This window comes from Bos taurus, chromosome 10 (assembly GCF_002263795.3).
Source record: "Bos taurus isolate L1 Dominette 01449 registration number 42190680 breed Hereford chromosome 10, ARS-UCD2.0, whole genome shotgun sequence".
NCBI lineage: Eukaryota > Metazoa > Chordata > Mammalia > Artiodactyla > Bovidae > Bos > Bos taurus.
This window is the reverse complement of record NC_037337.1, coordinates 46,215,288-46,240,987: the sequence shown is the minus strand read 5'-3', so window position 1 is coordinate 46,240,987 and position 25,700 is coordinate 46,215,288. Positions and strand designations below refer to the sequence as shown.

The following is a 25,700-nucleotide window of genomic DNA, read 5'->3' as shown; positions in this document are numbered from 1 at the left end:
CTGTCTGCAGTGACTGTCATTGATTTCTGTTCTCCCCAAAAAATCAGTATTAAGCGTGAGACTAATCCCTCCCCAGTCAATTTGGATTAAAGACATCTCTAAAACTCATTTTGTATAGAATTCTTAATGTGTTTTGTACATATACTACATAACAGAAAAAGAGGGCTACATCTAGGCATTTTTCATTTTGGAAAACAAAGCATGTTAAGTGTGTAACAATTCATACACTACTAACAGGAAGTTCAAAGCATGTTAAGTGTGTAACAATTCATACACTACTAACAGGAAGTTCAAAGATACAGAGGAAATTAAAATAACAAAAATATGTGGTTTTACAGGTCTTCATTGAATTACCTTTCTCTTATTTACCTACCATCATAATACCTTTTCATTTTTTCCCCACCTGTCTTTTTATTAATAAGATAATCAGACAAGAACATTAAGACTTGATGGAGTACATTTCCTTATGTTCTTGCTATCTGGTTTTATTCTTCTTCCAATTGTTTCAGTGACTCCCCACTGCCTACCGAATTAAGCTCAAAACCCCATAGCATGGGATACATGGCCCCACCTAGCTCATCAGCCTTAGTTCATCCCATTCCACCATGAACATCCAGAAGCCTGCTTTCCCACACCTCCATCACTCTGTGAACACTACACCTCTCACCTGAAGACTTTTTCAGCTCCCTCATTCACAAACCTCATGTTTGGAAGCAAACTCTTTTCAACTAAACTTAAGCACCCTTCATTTTCAGCCCCTTCCCCTCTAGCCTTCCTCCTATGTCCCATGACCTTGTCCCTATGCAGAGCTCTACTGCAGTCCAGTACCATTAACATGAAATGTCTATGCGTCTCTCTTTCCTTAAACTGTAAGCTAGATAAAGGCATGGATGCTACAAAGCTTATCCATCTTTCTAACCCAGAGCCTAGCAGTATCCGGCACACAGCAAATACCTAGTGGCATCAAAGGCCAAAGACGCCTTTACTGCTGTTGATATTTTTAGTTTATTTTTTTAGGATGCGGGGATATACAGTGACATTATTTCCCTACTCTTTATTTAAATATAAGTTAATGATTATCTTGCACACTTGCACTCGAATCTCTGAATTACTGTATGTGTGGGTAGTGGAGGTTGAGTGAGAATCACACATGGAAATACAATTTAAGGATGAACTCTTTTTTTTTTTTTTTTTTTTAAGGCCTTATACCAGTTTCCTGATGCCTCATCAAGTAAAGAATTCGCCTGCAAAGCAAAAGACACAAAAGATGCTGGTTTGATCCCTGGGTGGGGAAGGTACCCCGGGTAAGGAAATGAGAATCCATTCCAGTATTCTTGCCTGAAAAATCCCATGGAGAGAAGAAACTGCTGGGCTACAGTCCAAAGGGTCGCAAAGTGCTGGACACAACTGAGTGACTAAGCATACCAGGTACTCAAGTGATGGTTATGTGTCTCTCCCTCTAACTTTTATTAATAGCTTGGGGGTAAGTTTTATCCCAGCTGCTCATGAGGAGAGAATCTTAAGATAGTGAGAATCAGGTCAGGATGAGGTCCAGTGTACCAGGAGAGGCTCTAGATACTTTATGAGTTCTCAACTAACAACAACTGATAACACTGAAAAGTGTAAGAAATATGAATCCTGGAGACCAAGAGCATCAGATCCTATCACTCACTGTGCAAGAAAGAATAATAAATACAAAGTTCAAGTTAATAACCATCTCTTTTCCCTAAGATCTATCTGAAATTTAATTAAATTCAATCTGACATAGGCCTGTGGTGTCTCCTGGAGGGCCAAACTAAATCACACAAACATACAAGATTCTTCCCCAGAATATACCCAGAATTTTGACGAAAGCTATCTGGGGTATCCTAGCCCCAACAGAAAGTTATAACATAAGGGTATAGCCTAGAAGGGGAAGAAAGGAGGCCCTTTCTGCCTAGGTGAATACAACATTCTGTCCAGAAATGAAAGAAGTCAAGTGGAGAGAAAACTGGAAATCCAGCAATAAAATAAGTTTATTGTATTTTATATCTACTTTAAGGTAGGCCTTCATGGGGGGAAAAGTCAGCCTATTTAACATAAATAGTGTAAAAGCTGCCTATAGTAGTCAGAGAAAAACATGGGCTTTGCCAACAGACTAGGGGTTGTAAGAACTGGTTAACACAGTGCCTGGCCCATCCGTGCTTAATTAGGAGTACACATTATACTTCAGTTCTTTTGACAAATAGGTGTGTAACTTTGGATAACCACCACAGTTTTTTCATCCTTAAGATAACAGTAAACAATATCTTCTTTACAGATTAACAAGATAATTGAATGAGACACTGCTTATAAAAAGCAGCTGGTAGGTAGCAGGCACTCAACGAGGGTTAGAGCTCTTCTTCCCTTATGCCAGGTACTGGGAAGCAGTAAGTAAAAATTCAAAAAATGAATGCAATAGTATACTATACGTTAATTAAATGAATATTAAAGCTCATTACATAGGTAGTACGTATATTTAGTATAAAGATTTCTTAGGCTTATAGAGCCAATTTAAACTCACAAACAAATATGCATACAAACATTTCCAATGTGCTAAAAGACAACGAAGCTAAACAGATACAGAGAAAAGCGATTTTCTTTCTTTGGGCATTCTCTTCCCGCTAAGGAGCAATACTGCAGGATAAGGTTTAGAGGGTAAGGTGGGAAAAAGGCCTCTGACTCAGGGTATTTAGCATTTTGGTTAAAAAGGAAATACACTAGGGGTAAGCATGCAATCATATAAGTTGATTGTGTAATAATTAACATCTTTTCTTTATGACAAAGGCAATGGAAAATAAATGGGACTGTAAAATGAAGAATTAAGTAACTCCTCACAGAAATATTAACATGTGACCAAGAACAGATACATTATTTTAGGTCATCAAATGGGATTACATATTTGAAAATGGTGTAAATTTAGAGAACGTTACCAGAAAGTATTAAGAATTACAAAATAAAATGAGAAACACAGATATGCAAGTGCATGTTTAAATATTCAATAAGAAACCACAAGAGGCCTAAATGCCTTTCACTGCTGTTACCTCAAATCTTTCTTACTCAGATCACTGCATCTCTGGCTCTAGGTCTCTACTTTAGATAAAAGATCATAGGGCCTTTCCAACATGCCAGATTTGGAGCAAAGCACCACATGCTTTCCTGTCTACATTTTATTTAACATTAAGAAATTCAAATTTTCATAGATATAATCTAGAGTCTCCAAGTACTTACTTACAATAAAATTATTTGTAAAAAAAAAAAAATGACCCAATATTTACTATTCAGTTCACAAGCATAAAACATTAGCCAGGTGAAAATTTAAATGCCCTGGTTTAAAAGTAAATTCAACATAATTGTTTTTTACGAAACATTCCTGTCAATCCAAGAGCTCTTCACTTTTGGCAGGGGGTAAGACATGAAACATACACACATAATTTATAAATCATATTTTTATAAACTAAATAAATTTGTTAAATGATATATGATATCTGGTGATAAAGGACACCAAAAAGGCTGATCAATGTCACCCAAATGAAATTAAGTCAATTTATGAATGGTTTAATCTTTATATTCCAAATTTGTATTATTTCAAACTTTTATTCTGTTTTCAAAAAGCACTGAATTTCAATTTCAGAAATTCTTGAAATTGATCATACTGCACTGCATTTTACTGTTTATTCTTTAATATGGTATCCAAAGTTAGTTCCTTTATGATAATCAAGTAATTAAATTCCTTCATGAACAAGATATTCATTACAAATCTAGGACGCTCGGTTCATCACTTCCCTCCATTCAGGTCTCTGCTCAAATGTCACAATTCAGAGACTTTCTTGACCACATTAACTAAAATACCACACCTATCCCCCTCCCCAATCTCTGCTTGAGTCCATCATTCTGCATTCCCTTTCCCTCATTTTAATTCTTAGAACTTCACACTACCTGAAATTTATATGCACTGTCTGATTCCCCCACTAGGCTGTGAGATCCAAGAAACTACATTTTTCTCTGCTGTATCCCTAGGGCCTAGAATAATACTTAGCATATAATAAATATTTAATAAAAATTGAGAAGCTAGAAATTAGCAATTTGTCAAAAGATCTCCATACTCACCAGCCAAGGCCCCTCATTTTACATTTGAGTTTGCTAAAACAGAGCAAAGTTAGATGAATTTCTCAAGTTCGTACAAGAAGCCATAAAACTTAAACTACAATCCTGACTTCTGATTCAGAAATCTTAACATAATACCAACTAGTTTGTCCTTAAATTACGTATTCACATCAACACATATAAAAGTTTATTCACTCCAAGTATGTAAAATATTTAACTAACTTAATATCGCCAGTAGAATTCTCAAATCATTCACTGTTACCACCAATTCATTAAAAGCTGAGTTGACCTTTTCCGAAATTGTTAGATAAGAATTTTAAAGCTGAGATTTATTATACATACCAAAGAACGCCTCATCTGCATTAATATAGTCATAAAGCAGTCAAAGCTGATCATTCCTTCTTGGCTTGACAGTAGTTTGCTTTTCTCCATGGAATTTACAACTGCTGAAGCCCCCAGTGCCATTTCTATCCATTCAAGGAGATACCGCAAAGAACCTCGCTGAGCTGCTAAACCAAGCAGCAACTCAGAAGCTAATCTACGACCTAAAGTGTCTGCTCCAGAATTGGGAATAGTTACTCCTTTAAGAAAGGTTGTTACTTGTGATAAGCAATCCAAGCCCATAGGTGGAATCTTGCTTTCATTTGCTAAAGATAATGGTGGCAAAGAGCTCACAACTTCAATTGCAGTATGAATAACATCATTGCAAAGACTGAGACCAGGTCCCGACACAGGCATCATCCAACTTTGTCTCAGAAGTGCAAATAATAAACTTAGACCAGTTCGAACACCCATTTCTATAAGTGCATCAGTGCTTGACCGAGGACGTTCACTAACAGAATGGACATCTGCTGAACCAGAGCTGCTCTCCGGAGAATGCTGCTGCTGTTTCACTTTGCCTTTGTCGTGGTATTTATTAGAAAGTGCATAGAAGACACGCTGGAGTACAAGCAATCGTTTTCGAAGTGCCCCAGCAAATGGGGAATCTGAACATACCATCTTTGCAAGTGCTAGCTGACTGCTAAGAAGGGCATCCAAATAGTGGTCCTGTTCATCGCTTGAAAGAGACTCACGTTCAAAGTCTGGCAGCTGTGGTCCTTTGAGGCACAAAACTTGTTGAGGCAAAGGTACTACTTCCTTATTGCTGACCAGTTTAGAATATAAAACAGCAACCCCCTCTCTTGTAGCAATAGATTCACTGTCCTCTGTAATCCAGGAGCTGTTGAGGTGTTCAAGCCATTTCAGTTTCACTGGTGGAACCATAGTTGCCATACTGATTTACTCTTCAGCCATTAGTTCTATAAAGAGAGAAGAAAAAGCAATCAAAAACCTATGAAGATACTTCAGAAAATGTTTCTTAACTTCCATCACATATTACAATTAGTAATCTCAAACTGATGAAGCACAAAGTCTGGACTTTAGTTAACAATTATGTACCAATGTTAGTATTTTAGCTTCAGTAAATGTACCATGGTTATTTAAGATGGCAATATTAGGGAGAAACGGGTAAAGGGCATACAAGAACGCTGCACTATCTCTTCAAATTTAATGTAAATCTAAAATTATCACAAAATAAAAGGTTTATTTTAAAAATCAGTGATTTATGTACCTTTTCTCTTTGGATTCTGGTCCCACTATCATTATAACAATGGGTTCTACACGAAGATGGATCCCAGATTTATATCTCCTGGCCTCTGCTCTGAATTCCAAACTTATACATGTAATCGTCCACTTGACCTCTCCATATATAGACACCTAATAGGCATTTCAAATAAAATTTAAAACTGAATTCCCAATCCAACATTTTCCCCACACCCACCCAAACCTATTCCTCTTGTGGAATTCCTCATTTCAATAAATGGCAACCCTATCCTTCCATTTCCTCTGGCTAAAAAACTTTGGGAGCCATCATTGATTGCTCCCTCTCTTATACTTATACTCCAAATTCAATTAGTCAATTCTACTCTCAAAATACAGAAGAATCCAAATAGTTCTCACACTCTTCCATTGCTAAAACCCCAGTCTAAGCCATCTCTTGGATCACCGAAGAAGCCTTCTTACTGGTCTCCCTGACTGTACTGAGGAACTACAGTGACTCCAGAACTGTGGCATCAGCAAGAATTTTTTTTATATATTTTGTTTACTGCTGTATTCTAGCATACGGTAAGTGCTCTCAGTAAGTATTTGTTGACAGTAACACTTAAAAACTAAGTTTGCTGGGATAAAATATTCACAAGACATATATCCTGCAAAGGACTATCCAAGATACAATTAAGGACTCCTACTGAGCACCGAAGTATTGATGCTTTTGAAGTGTGGTGTTGGAGAAGACTCTTGAGAGTCCCTTGGACTGCAAGGAGATCCAACCAGTTCATCCTAAAGGAGATCAGTCCTGGGTGTTCATTGGAAGGATTGATGCTAAAGCTGAAACTCCAGTACTTTGGCCACCTCATGCCAAGAATTGACTCCTTAGAAAAGACCCTAATGCTGGGAGGGATTGGGGGCAGGAGGAGAAGGGGACCACAGAGGATGAGATGGCTGGATGGCATCACTGACTCGATGGACGTGAGTTTGAGTGAACTCCGGGAGTTGGTGATGGACAGGGAGGCCTGGCGTGGTGCGATTCATGGGGTCGCAAACAGTCGGACATGACTGAGCGACTGAACGGAACTGAACAACTCAATAATAAAAAGACAACCTAATTTTTAAAATCGTCAAAAAGGATGTGAACAAAACTTCACCAAAGATATGTGAATGGCCAAAATGCACAAGTGCTCAACATCATTATTCATCAGAAAGATGCCAATTAACAACACAGATATTAATACACACCCATAAGGATTAAAATTAATAAGGCTGACAAGATCAAAGGTTAGCACGGATACAGAGCAATCAGAACTCTTACAAACCATTTGTGGAAATGTAAAATCTGAACAGCCACCTTAGAAAGATGTCTAGTAATTTCTTATAAAACTAATCATGCATGAGTGTGTGCTAAGTTGCTTTAGTCATATCTCTTTGCAACCCCACGGACTGTAGCCTACCAGGCTCCTCTGTCCATGGAATTCTCCAGGCAAGAATACTGGAGTGGGTTGCCATGCTCTCCTCCATGGGATCTTCCAACCCAGGGATCAAACCCGCGTCTCATAAGTCTCCTGCATTGGGAGGCAGATTGTTTACCATTAGCGCCACCTGGGAAGCCTCCAAAACTAAACATGTATTAGTTTGTTGATGACCCAACAATTTCTCTCCTACAAATTGACCCAGAAAAAAACACAACCATAAGAAGATTCAATGCTAAATGACAGCTGCCTCTAGAAGGTGAGGGCATGAATAGACTGGGAAGGGCATGAGGTAACTTCCTAAGGTGAGGGCAGTATTGGATTACAAAGCTCTACGCATTTGTAAAAACACAGTGAATATATATTTAAGATTTTACATTTCACTGCATGTAAATTTTACCTTAATAAATACTGAACTCCAGTTGATATACATATATAAGCATAAATATATAATAGAGTTGATATATATTATAAAAGCATATATTTGGAGGAAATACACTGATGTGAGTAATCTTGAAATACATCAAATAATAAGATACATTGGTGGGTATGTGTAAACATATATACACATACACACAGACATATGGATAAGCTATATGATAAAACAAGTATAATAAAGTATTAATGGAAGAACCTCAGTGTTGAGTATATATGCCTATTCATTTTTAAGTCTTTCAACTTTGCTGTATGTTTGAAAATTTTCATCATAAAATATTGCAGGGGAGTTGAGACTAACTCCTGCCTTTCAAGCAAGTCCCCAGGATGGTAGTCATGACAGTTAGTGGTAGGGAAAGATCCTCATATAGTGAAGGGCATTTTATTTTCAAGATATAGATAGACCTTAAAGAAAGAGCTCCAGTGACAGATAAGCCAGGCTAATTAAAGGAGTTTCCTGTTTCTAAATACATCCTGTCAAATTCTAAATATAAAACCTAATGGTACTTCCCTTTTCAAGCTTATAATTACTATGCTTTATTTATCTTCACTAGATACTTGGAAAGTATATACTTAGGAGAGGGAAAATAAAACCATAAGCCTCCTTCCACTTTATTCAGCAAAGTACTTACCTAAACATTGTGCAGAGGATATAAAAGTACCTTATTTACCTCCATCCCTGTGAGCCACAGGTAATTTTTCTCTTTTTAATTTTGCTAGTTTGATTGTTATAAAGCACTATGTCACTGCTCTAATTTGAATCTCCCTGATTACTAACATCTGAACATCGAATGTGTATTTGTCATTTGGATATACTTTTCTGGGAAATGCTTATTCGTGTCCTTCTGGTCACATATTTTTCTACTGGGTTATTTTTCCTGTCAATTTGTAAAAAGTTTTTGTATTTTATCATTGTTCTCAAAAGTGCAAATATTTCTTCTAAATCTACCTTTTGCATACGCACACATCTTTTCTTTTACAGCTCCTGCTTTCCATTCTTGGTTAAAGGAGTACCCCAACATCACCATGCTCTTACAAATGACTCCTAGGTTATCCAGATATTCACCTGGATTTTCTTGAGGTATATTTTTATGTTTTTACACATGAGTCTTTATATGAATTTTGCATTCATCTAGAAGGAAATGGCCGGAGAAGGCAATGGCACCCCACTCCAGTACTCTCGCCTGGAAAATCTCATGGGCGGAGGAGCCTGGGCTGCAGTCCATGGGGTCGCTAGGAGTCGGACACAACTGAGCAACTTCACTTTCACTTTTCACTTCCATGCATTGGAGAAGGAAATGGCAACCCACTCCAGTCTTCTTGCCTGAAGAATCCCAGGGATAGGGGAGCCTGATGGGCTGCCGTCTCTGGGGTCACACAGAGTTGGACACGACTGAAGCGACTTAGCAGCAGCAGCAGCAGCAGCAGAAGGAAATGGCAACCCACTCCAGTGTTCTTGCCTGGAAAATCCCAGGGACGGGGGAGCCTGGTGGGCTGCCGTCTATGGGGTCGCACAGAGTTGGACACGACTGAAGCGACTTAGCAGCAGCAGCAGCAGTAGCATTTTTTTTTTTTTTTTAAACTTTACATAATTGTATTAGTTTTGCCAAATATCAAAATGAAGCAGTAGCATTTTTAATAAGCTCTGTATGGTGTAAAATTGGATTCCAATTTTATTGTTTCCATGTAGATGGCTAATTATGCCACTACCATTTATTAAGTAATCCTGGACTTCCAAGACAGCTGAGGACAGTGGCAGTTACATAATTATCTCCCCAAATTTCCTCCCCAACAGTAAGGAAAAATTAAATTCTACACAAAACTATACCTACAGCATAATTTGAAGATATATTATGACAAAATTGCAAATCAGCTGTAAAAAAAAGAAACAGCATCAATCCCAGTGCACATACTCTCACCTCAAACAGCCACAAGGCTTTGGGCAAGCAAAAGCAGACTAAGAAAATTTGTAGGAAACCGAGAAGAGGAAGGATATCGAAGGAGCCTAAAGATGATCTGGAATGACACCAGAAAGATTAGATCCACACTAAATCTGAAAATACAGAACAAGTTTCTAGAACACAAACTACAAGAAAGAGATTTCAAAGTAGATTTAAAGGGTCAGGAATGATTTAAAGGAGCAGGTACAATTTTAATTGACAGGTATGATTTATGTGAGTAATCCTTGAAATGCAGAGAGGAGAAAAAAGACAAAAAAGAAGAGAGAAGAATTCTTTGGCAACTGGATGGTAAAAGGTAAAAGAAAAAAAGTAGGAGTGAATATTTAGGGTTCTGCAAGACAAAAGAGAACCATAAAACTGGAGATATAACAAAGCTTCCTCTCAAGCAAAAGAAACGAATGACATACACACACACCAAAAAATTCTTCAAAGTACTTGGACTTTGCTATATAGACAGAAGAGAGTTCCATTCAGCAATAGAGTTGCAGACATAGAGAACAGACTTGTGGTGTACACAGTGGGAGAAGGAGATGGTGGGATAAATTGAGAGTGGCACTGAGACATAAACATTACCATATGTAAAGATAAGCTAGTGGAGCTCAATCCTGTGCTCTGTGACAACTTAGAGGGGTGGGATGGGACAGAGGGTAGGAGGGAGGTACATATGTATACTTATGTATAAGAGGGAGGGGACATATGTATACTTATGGCTAATTAATGTTGTATGGCAGAAGCTAACACAACATTGCAAAGCAATTATTCTCTAATTAAAAATTTAAAAAGAGGGTGCCATTAAATTAGGAATATTATTTTCTTAAAAGCTCGATACAGTAAAAATGAACAAGAAAAAAGACCACAAAGAACTACTACAGAAAATCAGGAAAGTTCACAAACATCAACTAAGGGAAATCTTCCTGATAAAAAGAAAGCGTAAAAAAATAGAAGTTAACAATTCAAACAAAACTAAACACATTTAAACATTTGAGGATATAAAAAATCTTGATTCAGAAATTAGAAAAATAAAATCAGAAAAAGACCACATAATAAATAAAAGTTTTTAAAAAGGTAAGGGACAGGAAGAGAAGAAGGCTGAGTGCTGAAGAACTGATGGTTTCAAACTGCAGTGCTGGAGAAGACTCTCGAGAGTCCTTCGACAGCAAGGAGATCAAACCAGTCAATCCTAAAGGAAATCAACCCTGAATATTCATTGGAAGGACTGATGCTGAAGCTCCAATACCTTGGCCACTTGATATGAGTGAGCTGACTCATTCGAAAAGACACTAAAGCTGGGAAAGACTGAAGGCAGGAGGAGAAGGGGACAACAGAGGATTAGATGGTTGGATGGCACCACCGACTCAATGGACATGAGTTTGACTGAACTCTGGGAGATGATGAAGGGCAGGGAAGCCTGGTGTGCTGCAGTTTATGATGTCCCAAAGAGTTGGACACAACTTAGCGACTGAACAACAAGAAGGAAATGGAAGAAAAAGACAAAATTCTTGGAAATGAAGAAAGAATTATAAAGTGTCCAAGGAAGAGCAGACGCAAATAATAAGTTAGCAAAGGCAAGGACAACTAAGGGGTGTGGGTGGGGGAAACAACTATGAGAATTAAAATCTCTCTCTCTCTCTCTCTCTCTGTATATTTGGTCTACTTGCCATTCTTATGCCAACAGTGACTTGATTACAATGGCGTTATAAATGTTCTGATGGGGTAAAGCATGTCCCTAACCGCTAAGATTATTGTATTCAATTACATGCTACCCCCATGGCTGATTCATATCAATGTATGGCAGAAACCACTACAATATTGTAAAGTAATTAGCCTCCAACTAAAATAAATAAACTTAATTTTTAAAAAGAGGAAAAAAAAATGAAACATCACTCTAAAAAAAAAAATTACATGCTACCTCTCAACAGAGCACATTTTAATTTGAACTTCATTAAATACATATATTTTCATAAAATAGACATTTTCATGATAATTTGTTCACCCAAGAACATAATATGCCTTTCTATTTGACCCAACCTTATTTTACATTTTCTCCATATAGGTCCTATGCCTTTCTTAATAAAGTGTTTCTTAAGTATTTTTGGTTTTGTGCTAGTATGAATGGAATTTTCCTATTTCCTTTTCTGGATAATTACTGCTATCCAGCGATATTCTTATACTTTTCCAAATTATGCAAGGACAGAGATGAATCAAAGAAATGCAAAATATATAACAAAGGGACAAAAACATGAAGAAAGTAAAGAAGTATTAAAAGATAAAACAGAAAAAAGGTCTGCAATAAGACTAAGCATATCTGCTACATCACTACCAGCAAAACCCATCTATTTAAACCAAAGACACGGGACTTTTCAACATGGCAGAGGAGTAAGATGGAAAGACCATGCTCCTCCCCAGAAACACATCAAATTTACATCTGCATGTGAAACAATTCCTACAGAATGCTGGCAGCAGACTGTTGGCTTCCAAAAAGGCAAGCCAATCTCCTCAGAATGAAGCAGGGCAAAAAACAAAGATAAAAAAGAGACAAAGGATTTTGGGACAGGGACCTGCACCCCAGGGACGGAGTTGTGAAGGAGAAAAAGTCTCCACACTCTCAGGAACCCTCTCATGGGCGGGGGGAAGGGAGGAGCTTCAGAATCTCAGAGGGGAGCACAGCAACAAGTGCTTGGGAGGCAAAATGGAAAGAATTCCTCACAGAGATCAATGTGAAACAGTACTTCCCAGCATGCCCACCAAAGTGAATGGGGACCGAGTGCTGAGGTTCAGGCTTCAGGGGTCGGACCTCAGGGAGAGCATCGGGGTTGACTGCCATGAACATATGTGCTAATACAACACAGCTGAGGGAGTCCAGGGAAAAGCCTGTGCCTCCCAGGGGCAAGAGGTCATTGTTGCAGGGACCCTCAGACTCCGTGAGCTTAGAGACCACAGTAACCCACCTTAGTGAATGCCACAAGTGGAGTAAGTAGCGGCTGTGAACCACACAACCCCAGAGGTAGATACAGTTACTTCCCAGGTGGTGCAGTAGTAAAGAATCCACCTGCCAATGAAGCAGGCACAAGAGAGGCAGGTTCAGTCTCTGGGTGAAGATCACCTACAGTAGGATATGGCAACCCGCTCCAGTATTCTTGCCTGGAAATTCCATGGACAGAGGAGCCTGACAGGGTACAGTCCATGGGGTCACAAAGAGTCAGACATGACTGAACAACTGAGTGCACACACACACAGGTATGTATGCCCAGCCACCACCAAAGCTGGTTACGAGTGCCAAAGGCAGAACTAGACACGACTGCAATGTACGATCCCAGAGGGGGCAATCCAAGCGGACTGGTCACCACCAAAGCCAGGGCAAGTGCCTGAGCCAGGGGGCAAAATACCGTCCACTGCGGTCCAGACCACAAAGATAGCATCTGCCACTAAGCTGTGAGAAAATACAGGTTACTTACTGCCCACACCACTGCAGGAACCTATACAGCTTAGCTCTGTGGAGGGACACATGACTCGGAGGGCCAGTTCCCATGGGAGAGCACACAGAACTGCCTCAGACTGTACCAACTCCCCACAGGCCTCGGCTGCAGAGATAAACCCATGCACCCATGGGCACCTCATCTTTGACAAAGGAGGCAAGAATATACAATGGAGAAAAGACAGCCTCTTCAATAAGTGGTGCTGGGAAACTGGACAGCTATGTGTAAAAGAATTGAACTAGAACACTTCCTACCACCATACACAAAAAAATGAACTCAAAATGGATTAAACACTTAAATGTAAGGCCACAAACTATAAAGCTCTTAAAGGAAAACATAGGCAGTACACTCTGTGACATAAATCACAGCAAGATCCTCTTTGATTCACCTCCTAGAATAATGGAAATAAAAACGAAAATAAACAAATGGAACCTAATTAAACTTAATAGTTTTTCAGAGCAAAGGAAACAATAAACAAGATTAAAAGACAACCCTCAGGAGAAAATAATTGCAATAGAAACAACTGACAAAGAATTAACCTCTAAAAAATATATACATATAAGCAGTTCATACAGCTCATATTAGAAAAACAAACATTCCAATCAAAAAAGGGGCAGAAGACCTAACGGACATTTCTCCAAAGAAGACATACATATGGCCAACAAACATGTGAAAAGATGCTCAAAATTGCCCATTATTAAAGAAATGCAAATCAAAACTACAATGAGGTATCACCTCACACCAGTCAGAATGGCCATCATCAAAAAATCTATAAACAATAAATGCTGGAGAGGATGTGAAGAAAAGGAAACCCTCCTACACTGTTGGTAGGTGATGCACCCATTATGGACAACACTATGGAAATTCTTCAACAAACTAAAAATAAATCTACCATATGACCCAGCAATCCCACTACTGGACATATACCCTAAGAAAGCCACAATTTTAAAGGACACATGTATCCCAATGTTCACTGCAGCACTATTTACAACAGCCAAGAAATGGAAGCAACCTACATGTCCAGATGGCTACAGATGAATGGATAAAGATGTGGTACATAATACAGTGGAATACTACTCAGCCATAAAAAAGAAGGAATTTGAGTCAGTTCCATGAGCTGGATGAACCAAGAGCTGGTTATACAGAGTGAAGTAAGTCAAAGAGAAAAACAAATATTGTATGTTAATGCATACATATGGAATCTAGGAAAATGGTGCTGGCGAACCTACCTGCATGGCTAGAATGGAGACGCAGATGCAGCGAAGAGTCTTGTGGACACAGTGGGGGGAGGAAAGAATGGGACAAATGGAGAAAGTAGCATCGACATATACACACTATCATGTGTAAAATACGCAGCTAGTGATAAGCTGCTATGTAAGACAGGGAGCCCAGCCATCAGGCAATCTGTGATGACCTAGGGCAGTGGGGTTGGGGGAGGGAAGGGGAGGGATAGGGAGGCTCAAGTGGGAAAGGATATATGTATGGCTGATTCACATTGTTGTACAGCAGAAACCAACACAACATTGTACAATTTTCCTCCAATTAAAAAATAAATTTAAAAAGTACTTTAAAAAGACAAAGACTGATACCAAAAAAAAATCTATATGCTATCTAAACAAAATATATGCACATTATTTATAATCTGTTATAAATTAAGTATATATAACAATAAGATCTAATAAGTAAAACTTATTTAAAATATATATGCTATCCATAAGAGAGAGATGTAAAACAAAACAATGTGGAAAGCTTAAAGATAAAATGTAAGGTAATAATTTAACAAGCAAATTCAACACCCCCCCCCACACCCCGCCAAGAAAGTATTACCTATTTAATAGTAAATAACAATTGGGACAAAAAGTTTCTTGGTAATAAACAGTATAATCATTATCAAGATACAACTGTTGCAAACCTTTATGTATGAGCACAGTAATGAAATACATGAAGCAGAAATGAAAGAAATACAGAGTGGCAACCACAGTAACTGTCAGACTTAATTCCTTGACAAATACAACAGTACATAAACCTCTGGTTATGAATCTACTGTCAGACCGTGAATCCCGCTGAGAAAGTGATGAAAGCTGAGGTCTATACCAATAAAACTGAAAACATACATTCACAAGAAAACTTGTATGGAAAATTCACAACATATTTACTCATAATAGTCAAAAAGTGGAAACTCAAGTGCCATCAACAGATGAATGAGTAAACAAAATATATTATCTATGCAATGCAATGCAATCCACCCATACAAAGGAATAAGGTAATGATACCTACTGCAACATGACTGAACCTTGTTAACATTACGCTAAGTGAAAGCTAGACATTAAAAAGTCACATATTGTATGATTCTTTTTACATGAGATGTCCAAGCACTGGAAAATGCACAGAGAGAAAAAGAAAGTCATTTCTTGCCAGAAGCTAGTGGGAGGAGAGAATAAGGAGAAACTGCGTAATGGGTAAGAAGTTTTACTACAGAGTAATGAAAATGTTTTGGAACTAGACAGAGACGGTGGTAGCACAATGTGGTGAAGTACAGCTGAATTATTCACTTTAAAATGGTTAATTGTGTGTTATATGAATTACAAGTCAATAAACTATTGGGGAAAAAGAAAACAAAACAGTATGGCAGGAACTGCTTACCCAAAATGAATGTAGGATACATTATCAAAAGAAGGCAGAAGGGCGCCTTATCAGGTACTGTTGACTAGCCACTATGCCACTGAATATCAGGGAGCAGATTCCTGGATCCATGCCACACCTACAAGTGGCACCAAACCCCAACCGGACCTGCATAACATCTGCCAACCTGAAAGTAAAGCTCAGAATCTGAAGGAGATGGCGTCTGAGGCTGGCTGTCTATGGGATTCTCCAGGCAAGAATATTGGAGTGGGCTGCCATTCCCTTTTCCAGGGGATCTTCCCAACCCAGAGATCAAACCTGGTCTCCTGTATTGCAGGCAGATTCTTTACTATCTGAGCTACCAGGGAAGCCCCAAAGAAAACTTAGTCTATCTAAAATTACAAAGATTCATTGGTTCACCTTATAAGCAATTTCACAGAGGTTCCATATGCTGCTGCCAGTTTAGACTGTTCCATGAGCCCATTTTAGAGTCAGAGTGCCAAGCCTGCCTAAATTTATTCCTTGCTTCAATCTGACCCAGCCCTGGGAGGGGAAAATGAGATATTTTGAATATTTGCAAGAAAGGTCCTGTGGAGTTGCCAATCTAAGTCCAGTCATTTTATAAACTTATTAACATATCTATGTACCCAGATAACCTCTCAGTGTGTAACAACACAATGTCTGAGCCTTGGTTGAGTAATGCTAACACCTCTATGTCAATAAATGAATCCACAGATACTAACACTTCTGCAGGTGCCTTAAGTACACCCCTAGTTACACCTTCTTACGTGGAAATTTGGGGACTGACCTCTATCCTTAGGGACTCTGTTGCCTTGATACCTGAGAATACAGGGACAGTGTGCCCTTGCTGTATTCACTGTCCTATTCTTCCTACATAACCAAACAGAAGTCTCTCACTGGTTTGTCCCATAAAGCCTCTGTAATCACCTTAGACAAGAACCTCCAGGAGGCATAAATGATTCTGGCTTTGCCTCCATAAGGAGCACTTTCTTCCCATGGATCAGAGTGAGCACCAATGAACAAATAATCTGGAATCTCGCCCTGAAAGTAGAAGAGCTAGCTGACTTCACAGCCAACACAGTTTCCCTCAACAATGGTTGCTTAACGCACTGTTCAAGTTTTAGATAACTGCTTGATTACTTACATGCTGAGTAAGGAGGTATCCGTACAATAGCAAACATCCCTTGTGGCACTTGGATAAATGCCTCTGGGGAAGTAGAACAATTACATAAAATTTAAAAGCAAGCACACTGGTTAGAGTTATCTTTTGATTTATTGAGCTGACTATCTTCAGGTCTGGGCTCCTGGTTTAGAACTACCTTGCAAACTGGGATTATTATGTTGTTTTTAATTCTTTTCTGTAGTGTGTCTCAAATACTGTGCTCTGGTACAAGTTATGTAAAGAAGGCAATGATTCAGAAGATGCTTGGAAGAAAGTTCTGATCTCCATTGATAGTAGTGGCGGTCAGTTATTGAGGGACTAGGTGTTTTAAAGACAAAACTATAGAATTTGAGGGAAGAGAGAAAATGGAAGCTACTGGAACAATAAAATACTACAAATAATGGTAAGTACTTAAATTAACAAGGATAACTGTAAACAAGACTAAAAGTGGTGGGTGGGTGAGTGTGTGCTCAGTCATGTCCAACTTTTTGTAACCCTATGGATGGTAGCCCTGCCAGGCTCCTCTGTCCACTGGATTCTCCAGGCAAGAATACTGGAGTGGGTTGCCATTTCCTCCTCCAGGGCATCTTCCTGACCCAAGAACTGAACCAGTGTCTCCTGCGTCTCCTGCACTGGCAGACAGACTTTTTACCACTGTGCCACTTGGTAAGCCCCATTAAAAATGCAGAGGTGCAAAAAGAAGTCAAATATCTTGTGAGCAGGTGTTAGGACCCAGTCTGACTCAAGATGCTGTGAAACCAAATGACGGGTAAACAAACCACATGATCATCTCAATAAATTCAGAAAAAGCATTTGATAAAATTCAACATCTCTTCATGTGAAAAATACCCAGCAAACTAAGAATAGAAGGAAACTATCTCAAAAAGGTAGGTAGGTAAAGGCCACATACAAAAATGCACTGTGAACATCATACTTCAATACTGAAAGCTTTTCCTCTAAGATCAGGAACGAAGCAAGAATGTTCACTTTTGCTACTTCTATTCAACACAGTCTTAGAAGTTCTAGTCAGATTAATTAGGCAAGAAAAATAAATTAAAAGTATCCAAATTGGAAAGAAAGAAGCAAAATTATGTTACCAAATAATACCTTATACATAGAAAATCCTAGAGTCCATACACACACTGTTAGAACTAACAAATGAATTCAGCAAAGTAGCAGGACACTCAATACACACAAAAATCAACTGCATTTCTATAACCACAATATGAAATCATGGAAATGATTCCATTTATAATAGCATCAAAAAGAATAAAATACTGAGGAATTAATCAGGGAATGAAAACACTCCAAATGTACATGGATTAGAAGACTTAATACTGTGAAGATGTCAATACTATGCAAAGTGATCTACAAATTTAATGCAACTCCTATAAAAACCCTAAGGACATTTTTTGGGCAAAAATAGACCAACTGAATACTAAAATTCATACAGAATCTCAAGGGCCGAAACAATCTTGAGAAAGAACAAAGCTGTAGGACTTATACTTCCTGATTTTAAAGGCCGCTACAAAGGACAAAGAATAGAATAAAAGAGCCTCAAAGAGCCGAAAAAACAGACTAGAGATCAGAAATAAACCCTCACATACATGGTCAAATGATTTTTGACAAGGGTGCCAAGACATTCAATGGGAAAAGGACAATCTTTTCAACAAATGGTGCTCAGAAAATTAAGTATCCACACGCAAAGAATGAAACTGAACCCTTATCTCACACCATATATAAAAATTAACTCAAACGGATCAAAGACCTATTGTAAGACCCACAACTCTTAGAAGAAAACATAGGGCAAAAGCTTCAGGACACTGCATTTAGCACTGAAGTCCCAGATACCACACCAAAGGCACAAGCAACAACAACAACAAAAAGACAAAGTTGACTTCATGAAAATTTTTAAATTTTATTCATCAAAAGACAGTATCAATGGAGTAAAAAGGCAACCCACAGAATGGAAGAAAATATTTGCAAATCATGTATCTGGTAAGAGATTAAAAGCCAAGATATACAGAGATCTTCTTAAAAGCAGTAACAAAACAAAATAAACCAACCCCAATTCAAAATGGGGAAAGGACTTGAATAGATCTCTCTTCAAAGAAGATATACAAGTGGCCAATCAGCACATGAAAAGGTCAATATCATTAATCATTAAAGTAGGGCAAATCAAAACTGTTAATACAATGAGCTACCACCTCACTGTGGAGAAACGGGCGCCCTTGAGCACCGTTGGTGTGAGTGGGAAACAGCGCTGTGCTTGTGCTCATGCTCAGTCTCTAAGCTGTGTCCAACCCTTTGCAATCCCATGGACTGCAGCCCACCAGGTTCCTCTGTCCATAGGATCTTCCAGGTAATAATACTGGAGTCATATCATTTAAAAGTGGATATTTAATTCCCAAATCCATGAGGTTTTAAAAATATCTTTAATATTAATTTCTCATTTTCATATTCTTTTCTGCAATCACCTCTGTGTTTTTTCAGTCTTGAACTTTATTGAAGCTTTCAATGGCTGTCAAAGATCTCTCTTGGTAAATGTCACACTGCACTTCAAAATCTGTGATTTATTTTCAAATATCTTTTGATATTGATTTCTAACATAATTTCACAGTGATAAGAGAACAGACCCTATATGATTTCAATACTTTGAGACCAGAAAATTTTTGCACCTTGTTTTATGTCCCTAGATATGCTGCAGTGTCTCCTGGTGTAGAGTCTATGGGAACTTGAATAGAATTTGTATCCTGCTATTATGTGAAAATTGTATACATCTTAATTATGTTGAATTGGTTCACAGTGCTTTTCAGGTCCTACACCTTTCTACTTTTACCTCTATTCATTTTATTAATTTTTGAGATTTGATATTGAAACTCCAACTAAAAATCTTAATCTACTGAAAAAATAACTGTAATATATAGTGGAACTATATGTAACTTTGTGCTGCATTTTCCAAGTCTCCTGTAAATGTGTTATCATACTTTCATAATTTAAAAAATAAAAAAATTATAGCCATCTTTAAAAAAAAAAAAAAGAATATGGAGTGGGTTGCCATTTCCTCCTCCAAGGGATCTTCGCAACCCAGGGAGTGAACCCACATCTCCCTTGTCTCCTGCACTGGCAGGCAGATTCTTTACCACTGAGCCACCTGCAAAACCCAGAAAACTGTACAGCGTTCCTCAAAAAATTACAAACAGAATTATTATATGATTCAGCAATTCCATTTCTGGGTTATACCCAAAAGAATTAAAACCAGGGTCTAGAACACATACTGTAAACACATGTTCATAGCAGCATTACTCACAAAAGCTAAAAGACAGAAGCAACCCAGTGCCCATCAACAGATGAATGGATAAACAAAACATGGTATTATCCATATAATAGGATATTATTCAGCCTTAAAAAGGAAAGAAATTCTAACACATACTACAACATGAATGAACCTTGAGGATGTTATGCTAAGTGAAATAATCCAGTCACAAAATGACAAATACTGTATGATTCCATTCATATGAGGTACTTAGGAGTATACTGTCAAAATCATAGAGACAGAAAACAGAATGGTGGTTGTCAAGGGCTTGGAGGAAGGGGGATAAACAGTTATTGCTTAATGGGAATAGTTTTCAGTTTTCACAAAATAAAAATAGCTATGGAGATGGACAATGATGAGAGTCATCATCATTATAAATATATTTAATACCACTGAACTGTACACTTAAAAGTGGTTAAGATGGTTAATTAGGTCCCATTTGTTTATTTTTGCTTTTATTTCCAATATTCTGGGAGGTGGGTCATAGAGGATCCTGCTGTGATGTATGTCAGAGAGTGTTTTGCCTATGTTCTCCTCTAGGAGTTTTATAGTTTCTGGTCTTATGTTGAGATCTTTAATCCATTTTTAGTTTATTTTTGTGTATGGTGTTAGAAAGTGTTCTAGTTTCATTCTTTTATAAGTGGTTGACCAGATTTCCCAGCACCACTTGTTAAAGAGATTGTCTTTAATCCATTGTATATTCTTGCTTGCTTCCTTTGTCAAAGATAAGGTGTCCATATGTGTGTGGATTTATCTCTGGGCTTTCTATTTTGTTCCATTGATCTATATTTCTGTCTTTGTGCCAGTACCATACTGTCTTGATAACTGTGGCTTTGTAGTAGAGCCTGAAGTCAGGTAGGTTGATTCCTCCAGTTCCATTCTTCTTTCTTAAGATCGCTTTGGCTATTCGAGGCTTTTTGTATTTCCATACAAATTGTGAAATTATTTGTTCTAGCTCTGTGAAGAATACTGTTGGTAGCTTGATAGGGATTGCATTGAATCTATAAATTGCTTTGGGTAGTATACTCATTTTCACTATATTGATTTTTCCAATCCATGAACATGGTATATTTCTCCATCTATTAGTGTCCTCTTTGACTTCTTTCACCAGTGTTTTATAGTTTTCTATATATAGGTCTTTAGTTTCTTTTGGTAGATATATTCCTAAGTATTTTATTCTTTCCGTTGCAATGGTGAATGGAATTGTTTCCTTAATTTCTCTTTCTGTTTTCTCATTATTAGTGTATAGGAATGCAAGGGATTTCTGTGTGTTGGTTTTATATCCTGCAACTTTACTATAGTCATTGATTAGTTCTAGTAATTTTCTAGTGGAGTCTTTAGGGTTTTCTATGTAGAGGATCATGTCATCTGCAAATAGTGAGAGTTTTACTTCTTCTTTTCCAATTTGGATTCCTTTTATTTCTTTTTCTGCTCTGATTGCTGTGTCCAAAACTTCCAAAACTATGTTGAATAGTAATGGTGAAAGTGGGCACCCTTGTCTTGTTCCTGACTTTAGAGGAAATGCTTTCAATTTTTCACCATTGAGGATAATGTTTGCTGTGGGTTTGTCATATATAGCTTTTATTATGTTGAGGTATGTTCCTTCTATTCCTGCTTTCTGGAGAGTGTTTATCATAAATGGGTGTTGAATTTTGTCAAAGCTTCTGCACATCAAAGGAAACTATTAGCAAGGTGAAAAGACAGCCTTCAGAATGGGAGAAAATAATAGCAAATGAAGCAACTGACAAACAACTAATCTCAAAAATATACAAACAACTCCTACAGCTCAACTCCAGAAAAATAAATGACCCAATCAAAAAATGGGCCAAAGAACTAAATAGACATTTCTCCAAAGAAGACATACAGAGGGCTAACAAACACATGAAAAGATGCTCAACATCACTCATTATCACAGAAATGCAAATCAAAACCACTATGAGGTACCATTTCACTCCAGTCAGAATGGCTGTGATCCAAAAGTCTACAAATAATAAATGCTGGAGAGGGTGTGGAGAAAAAGGAACCCTCTTACACTGTTGGTGGGAATGCAAACTAGTACAGCCACTATGGAGAACAGTGTGGAGATTCCTTAAAAAACTGGAAATAGAACTGCCTTATGATCCAGCAATCCCACTGCTGGGCATACACACTGAGGAAACCAGAAGGGAAAGAGACATGTGTACCCCAATGTTCATCGCAGCACTGTTTATAATAGCCAGGACATGGAAGCAACCTAGATGCCCATCAGCAGATGAATGGATAAGAAAGCTATGGTACATATACACAATGGAGTATTACTCAGCCATTAAAAAGAAAACATTCGAATCAGTTCTAATGAGGTGGATGAAACTGGAGCCTATTATACAGAGTGAAGTAAGCCAGAAGGAAAAACACCAATACAGTATAATAACGCATATATATGGAATTTAGAAAGGTTGTAACAATAACCCTGTGTACGAGACAGCAAAAGAGACACTCATGTATAGAACAGTCTTATGGACTCTATGGGAGAGGGAGAGGGTGGGACGATTTGGGAGAATGGCATTGAAACATGTAAAATATCATGTATGAAACGAGATGCCAGTCCAGGTTCGATGTATGATACTGGACGCTTGGGGCTAGTGCACTGGGACGACCCAGAGGGATGGTATGGGGAGGGAGGAGGGAGGAGGGTTCAGGATGGGGAACACATGTATACCTGTGGCGGATTCATTTTGATATTTGGCAAAACTAATACAATTATGTAAAGTTTAAAAATAAAATAAATTTTAAAAAAAGTGGTTAAGATGGTAAATTTGATGTTTTATACATAAATATACATATATATATATAAACATATATATATATATATTTTTTTTTTTTTAAGTAGACGTTACATTGCATGGGGGAGGAGCAGAGGATGCTGTGAAACCAAGGCCTAGACCCGTGGCTCAGAAAAGTAAAAAGCCTGCTTCACTATAATTAAGAGAACACAGAAACCGGTCATCACTGGCCTGGAAGTAGGGCCTTAAGAGTAAAGCTATGCAAGACAGCAAAAGAGACACAGATGTATAGAACAGTCTTTTGGACTCTGTGGGAGAGGGTGGGATGATTTGGGAGAATGGCATTGAAACATGCATAATATCACATATGAAACAAATCGCCAGTCCAGGTTCGATGCATGATACTGGATGCTTGGGGCTGGTGCACTGGGATGACCCAGAGGGATGGTACGGGGAGGGAGGAGGGAGGGGGGTTCAGGATGGGGAACACGTGTATACCTGTGGCGGATTCATGCTGATGTATGGCAAAACCAATACAATATTGTAAAGTAATTAGCCTCTAATTAAAATAAATAAATTTATATTAAAAAAAAAAAGAGTAAAGCTATGCAAGTAATGCAAAGAAGCAGGAGGTTCGAGGATGAACTGGCCACCCACAGAACCCGAATGTATCAACTGTAACTACAAATACAGTACTAAAGTCAACAAAGTTTGTTGAGTTGAACAAAACTCACTAAAGAAATACATTATGAATGCCCTACCCTTTCCACAACACCAACTCATGCTACTTAGCAGCTGCTTTGTTTCTTTATTGTAGGCAAGATTTATCCTTTTTCTTGAAAATCTTGGAATTTTCACATACCCTAGGGTGCATACTTTGGCACTTATGTATCATCTCCTAAAAGGCTCTCAAATCTATCCATGTATCTCCATTTTTACTGTCACAAGCCTCATTCAAACTACAACTATCTCTCATCTGGACCACCAACCCTTCTTTGCCTCCCTAGCCAGAGTAGTGCTTCAAAAAACAAACCTGATTGTGTCCCTCCTCTGCTTTAAAATCCTTTGGAATATGATATCTGGGATTTGTTTCAAAATAATACAAGAGACAAGGAAAGTGGATGGGAGCATGTGGTATGATATGAAAGAAGATACTTGATCTTTGTCCAGTTCAGGCACATAGCTCTTAAAACCCTTGGGATCACTGGAGTGGTAAGTGTCTTTTGCATGCTAACAGGATGACTGGTGGCTTGGGACCCCTAGACAGTTTCAGAATGGGGGCAGGTCCTCAGAAATCCAAGCCATAATTAGTGTTGGGACTTTCAGCCCCCAACCCCCACCTTCCAGGAGGGGAGAAGGGGTGGAGATTGACGTAAATCACCAATGGGCCAATGCTTTAATCAATGATGATGAAATAATGAAAGCTCCATTAAAACCCCTAAAAGACCAGGTATGGAGAGCTTCCAGTATGCTCAAGGAAGGCCTGGAAGCTCTTTAGCCACACTTCCACCCCCTGTCCCCCATAAATACCTTGCCCAAACCATCTCTTCCATTTGGTTGTTCCTGAGTTGTATCCTTTATAAGTCAGTAAATGCAAGGAAAGTGTTTTATTAAGTGTTGTGAGCCATTCTAGCAAACTATCAAACCTGATGAGGAGGTACTGCTAAGTCTCGTCAGTTGTGTCCGACTCTGTGCGACCCCACAGATGGAAGCCCATCAGGCTCCCCTGTCCCTGGGATTCTCCAGGCAAGAACACTGGAGTGGGTTGCCATTTCCTTCTCCAATGCATGAAAGGGAAGAGTGAAAGTGAAGTCGCTCAGTGTCCAACTCTTCGAGATCCCATGGTCTGCAGCCCACCAGGCTCCTCCGTCCATGGGATTCTCCAGGCAAGAGTACTGGAGTGGGGTGCCATTGCCTTCTCCGAGGAGGTACTGGGAACACCCAATTTACAGCCAGTTGCTAAGAAGTATAGCTGGCAAAGTATACTTGGGAGTATACTTTGTATACAAAATAAACCTGGGGCAAATGGGGACAGATCTGTGGGACTGAGCCATTCATCTATGGGGTCTGTGCTAATTCCAGATAGTCAGTATCAGCACTGAGTTAAACTGAAGGACTAGAGTTACAGGCGGAGAAGGCGATGGCACCCCACTCCAGTACTCTTGCTTGTAAAATCCCACGGACGGAGGAGCTTGGTAGGCTGCAGTCCATGGGATCGCAGAGTCGGACACGACTCAAGCAACTTAGCAGCAGCAGCAGCAGCAGCAGCAGCAGCAGCAGAGTTACAGGACTGGTTGGTGTGAAGAAAAAACCCACACATTTGGTGTTCAAAGTGTTACTGAATGAAAACACTGAAATAAAGTGGTCACGAACTGATAACTGTTGAAGACTTATGTTGGGAAGTATTCTCTCCACTTCTGTATATGTTTAATATTTTTCTATAACAAAGAGCTAAAAGTCTTTTTTTTTTTTTCATTTTTTGGCTGCACTATGTGGCACGTGGGACACAGGGCTCCCACATGGATTCCCCGACCAGGTCTCGAACTCTCAACCCCTGCAGTAGAAGCTCAGAGTCTTAAGCACTGGACCACCAGGACAGTCCTAATAAAGTCTATTTTCAAAGTTAAAATTTTTTCACTGAGAAGGCTGGCCCTTCTTTAGCCAGCCACACCAGAGCTGTTTAATTCCTAGAAGGCAGTGTGCTTCTTTCTATTGCAGAACCTTTGTACATGCTCCCTCTACTTAGAGCCTATCATCC

The 25,700-nt window shown here is 38.7% G+C and overlaps 1 protein-coding gene across 19 annotated transcripts in view; it reads right to left on the bottom strand.

Annotated features, from left to right (window-relative positions):
• The window catches only part of HERC1 (HECT and RLD domain containing E3 ubiquitin protein ligase family member 1), a 231,896-nt gene that overhangs the window by 157,059 nt on the left and 49,137 nt on the right, over positions 1–25,700 (bottom strand). For 18 of the 19 annotated variants that reach the window (XM_059890543.1, XM_059890540.1, XM_059890541.1 and 15 more), the window contains one exon: positions 4,468–5,423. In XM_059890543.1, the coding sequence (XP_059746526.1) occupies positions 4,468–5,397 (930 nt within the window). In that variant the 5' untranslated portion in view covers positions 5,398–5,423. Of the gene's footprint in view, positions 1–4,467; positions 5,424–5,734; positions 5,915–25,700 lie in introns of those variants that run through there. The other variant, XM_059890542.1, reaches the window with a different exon arrangement.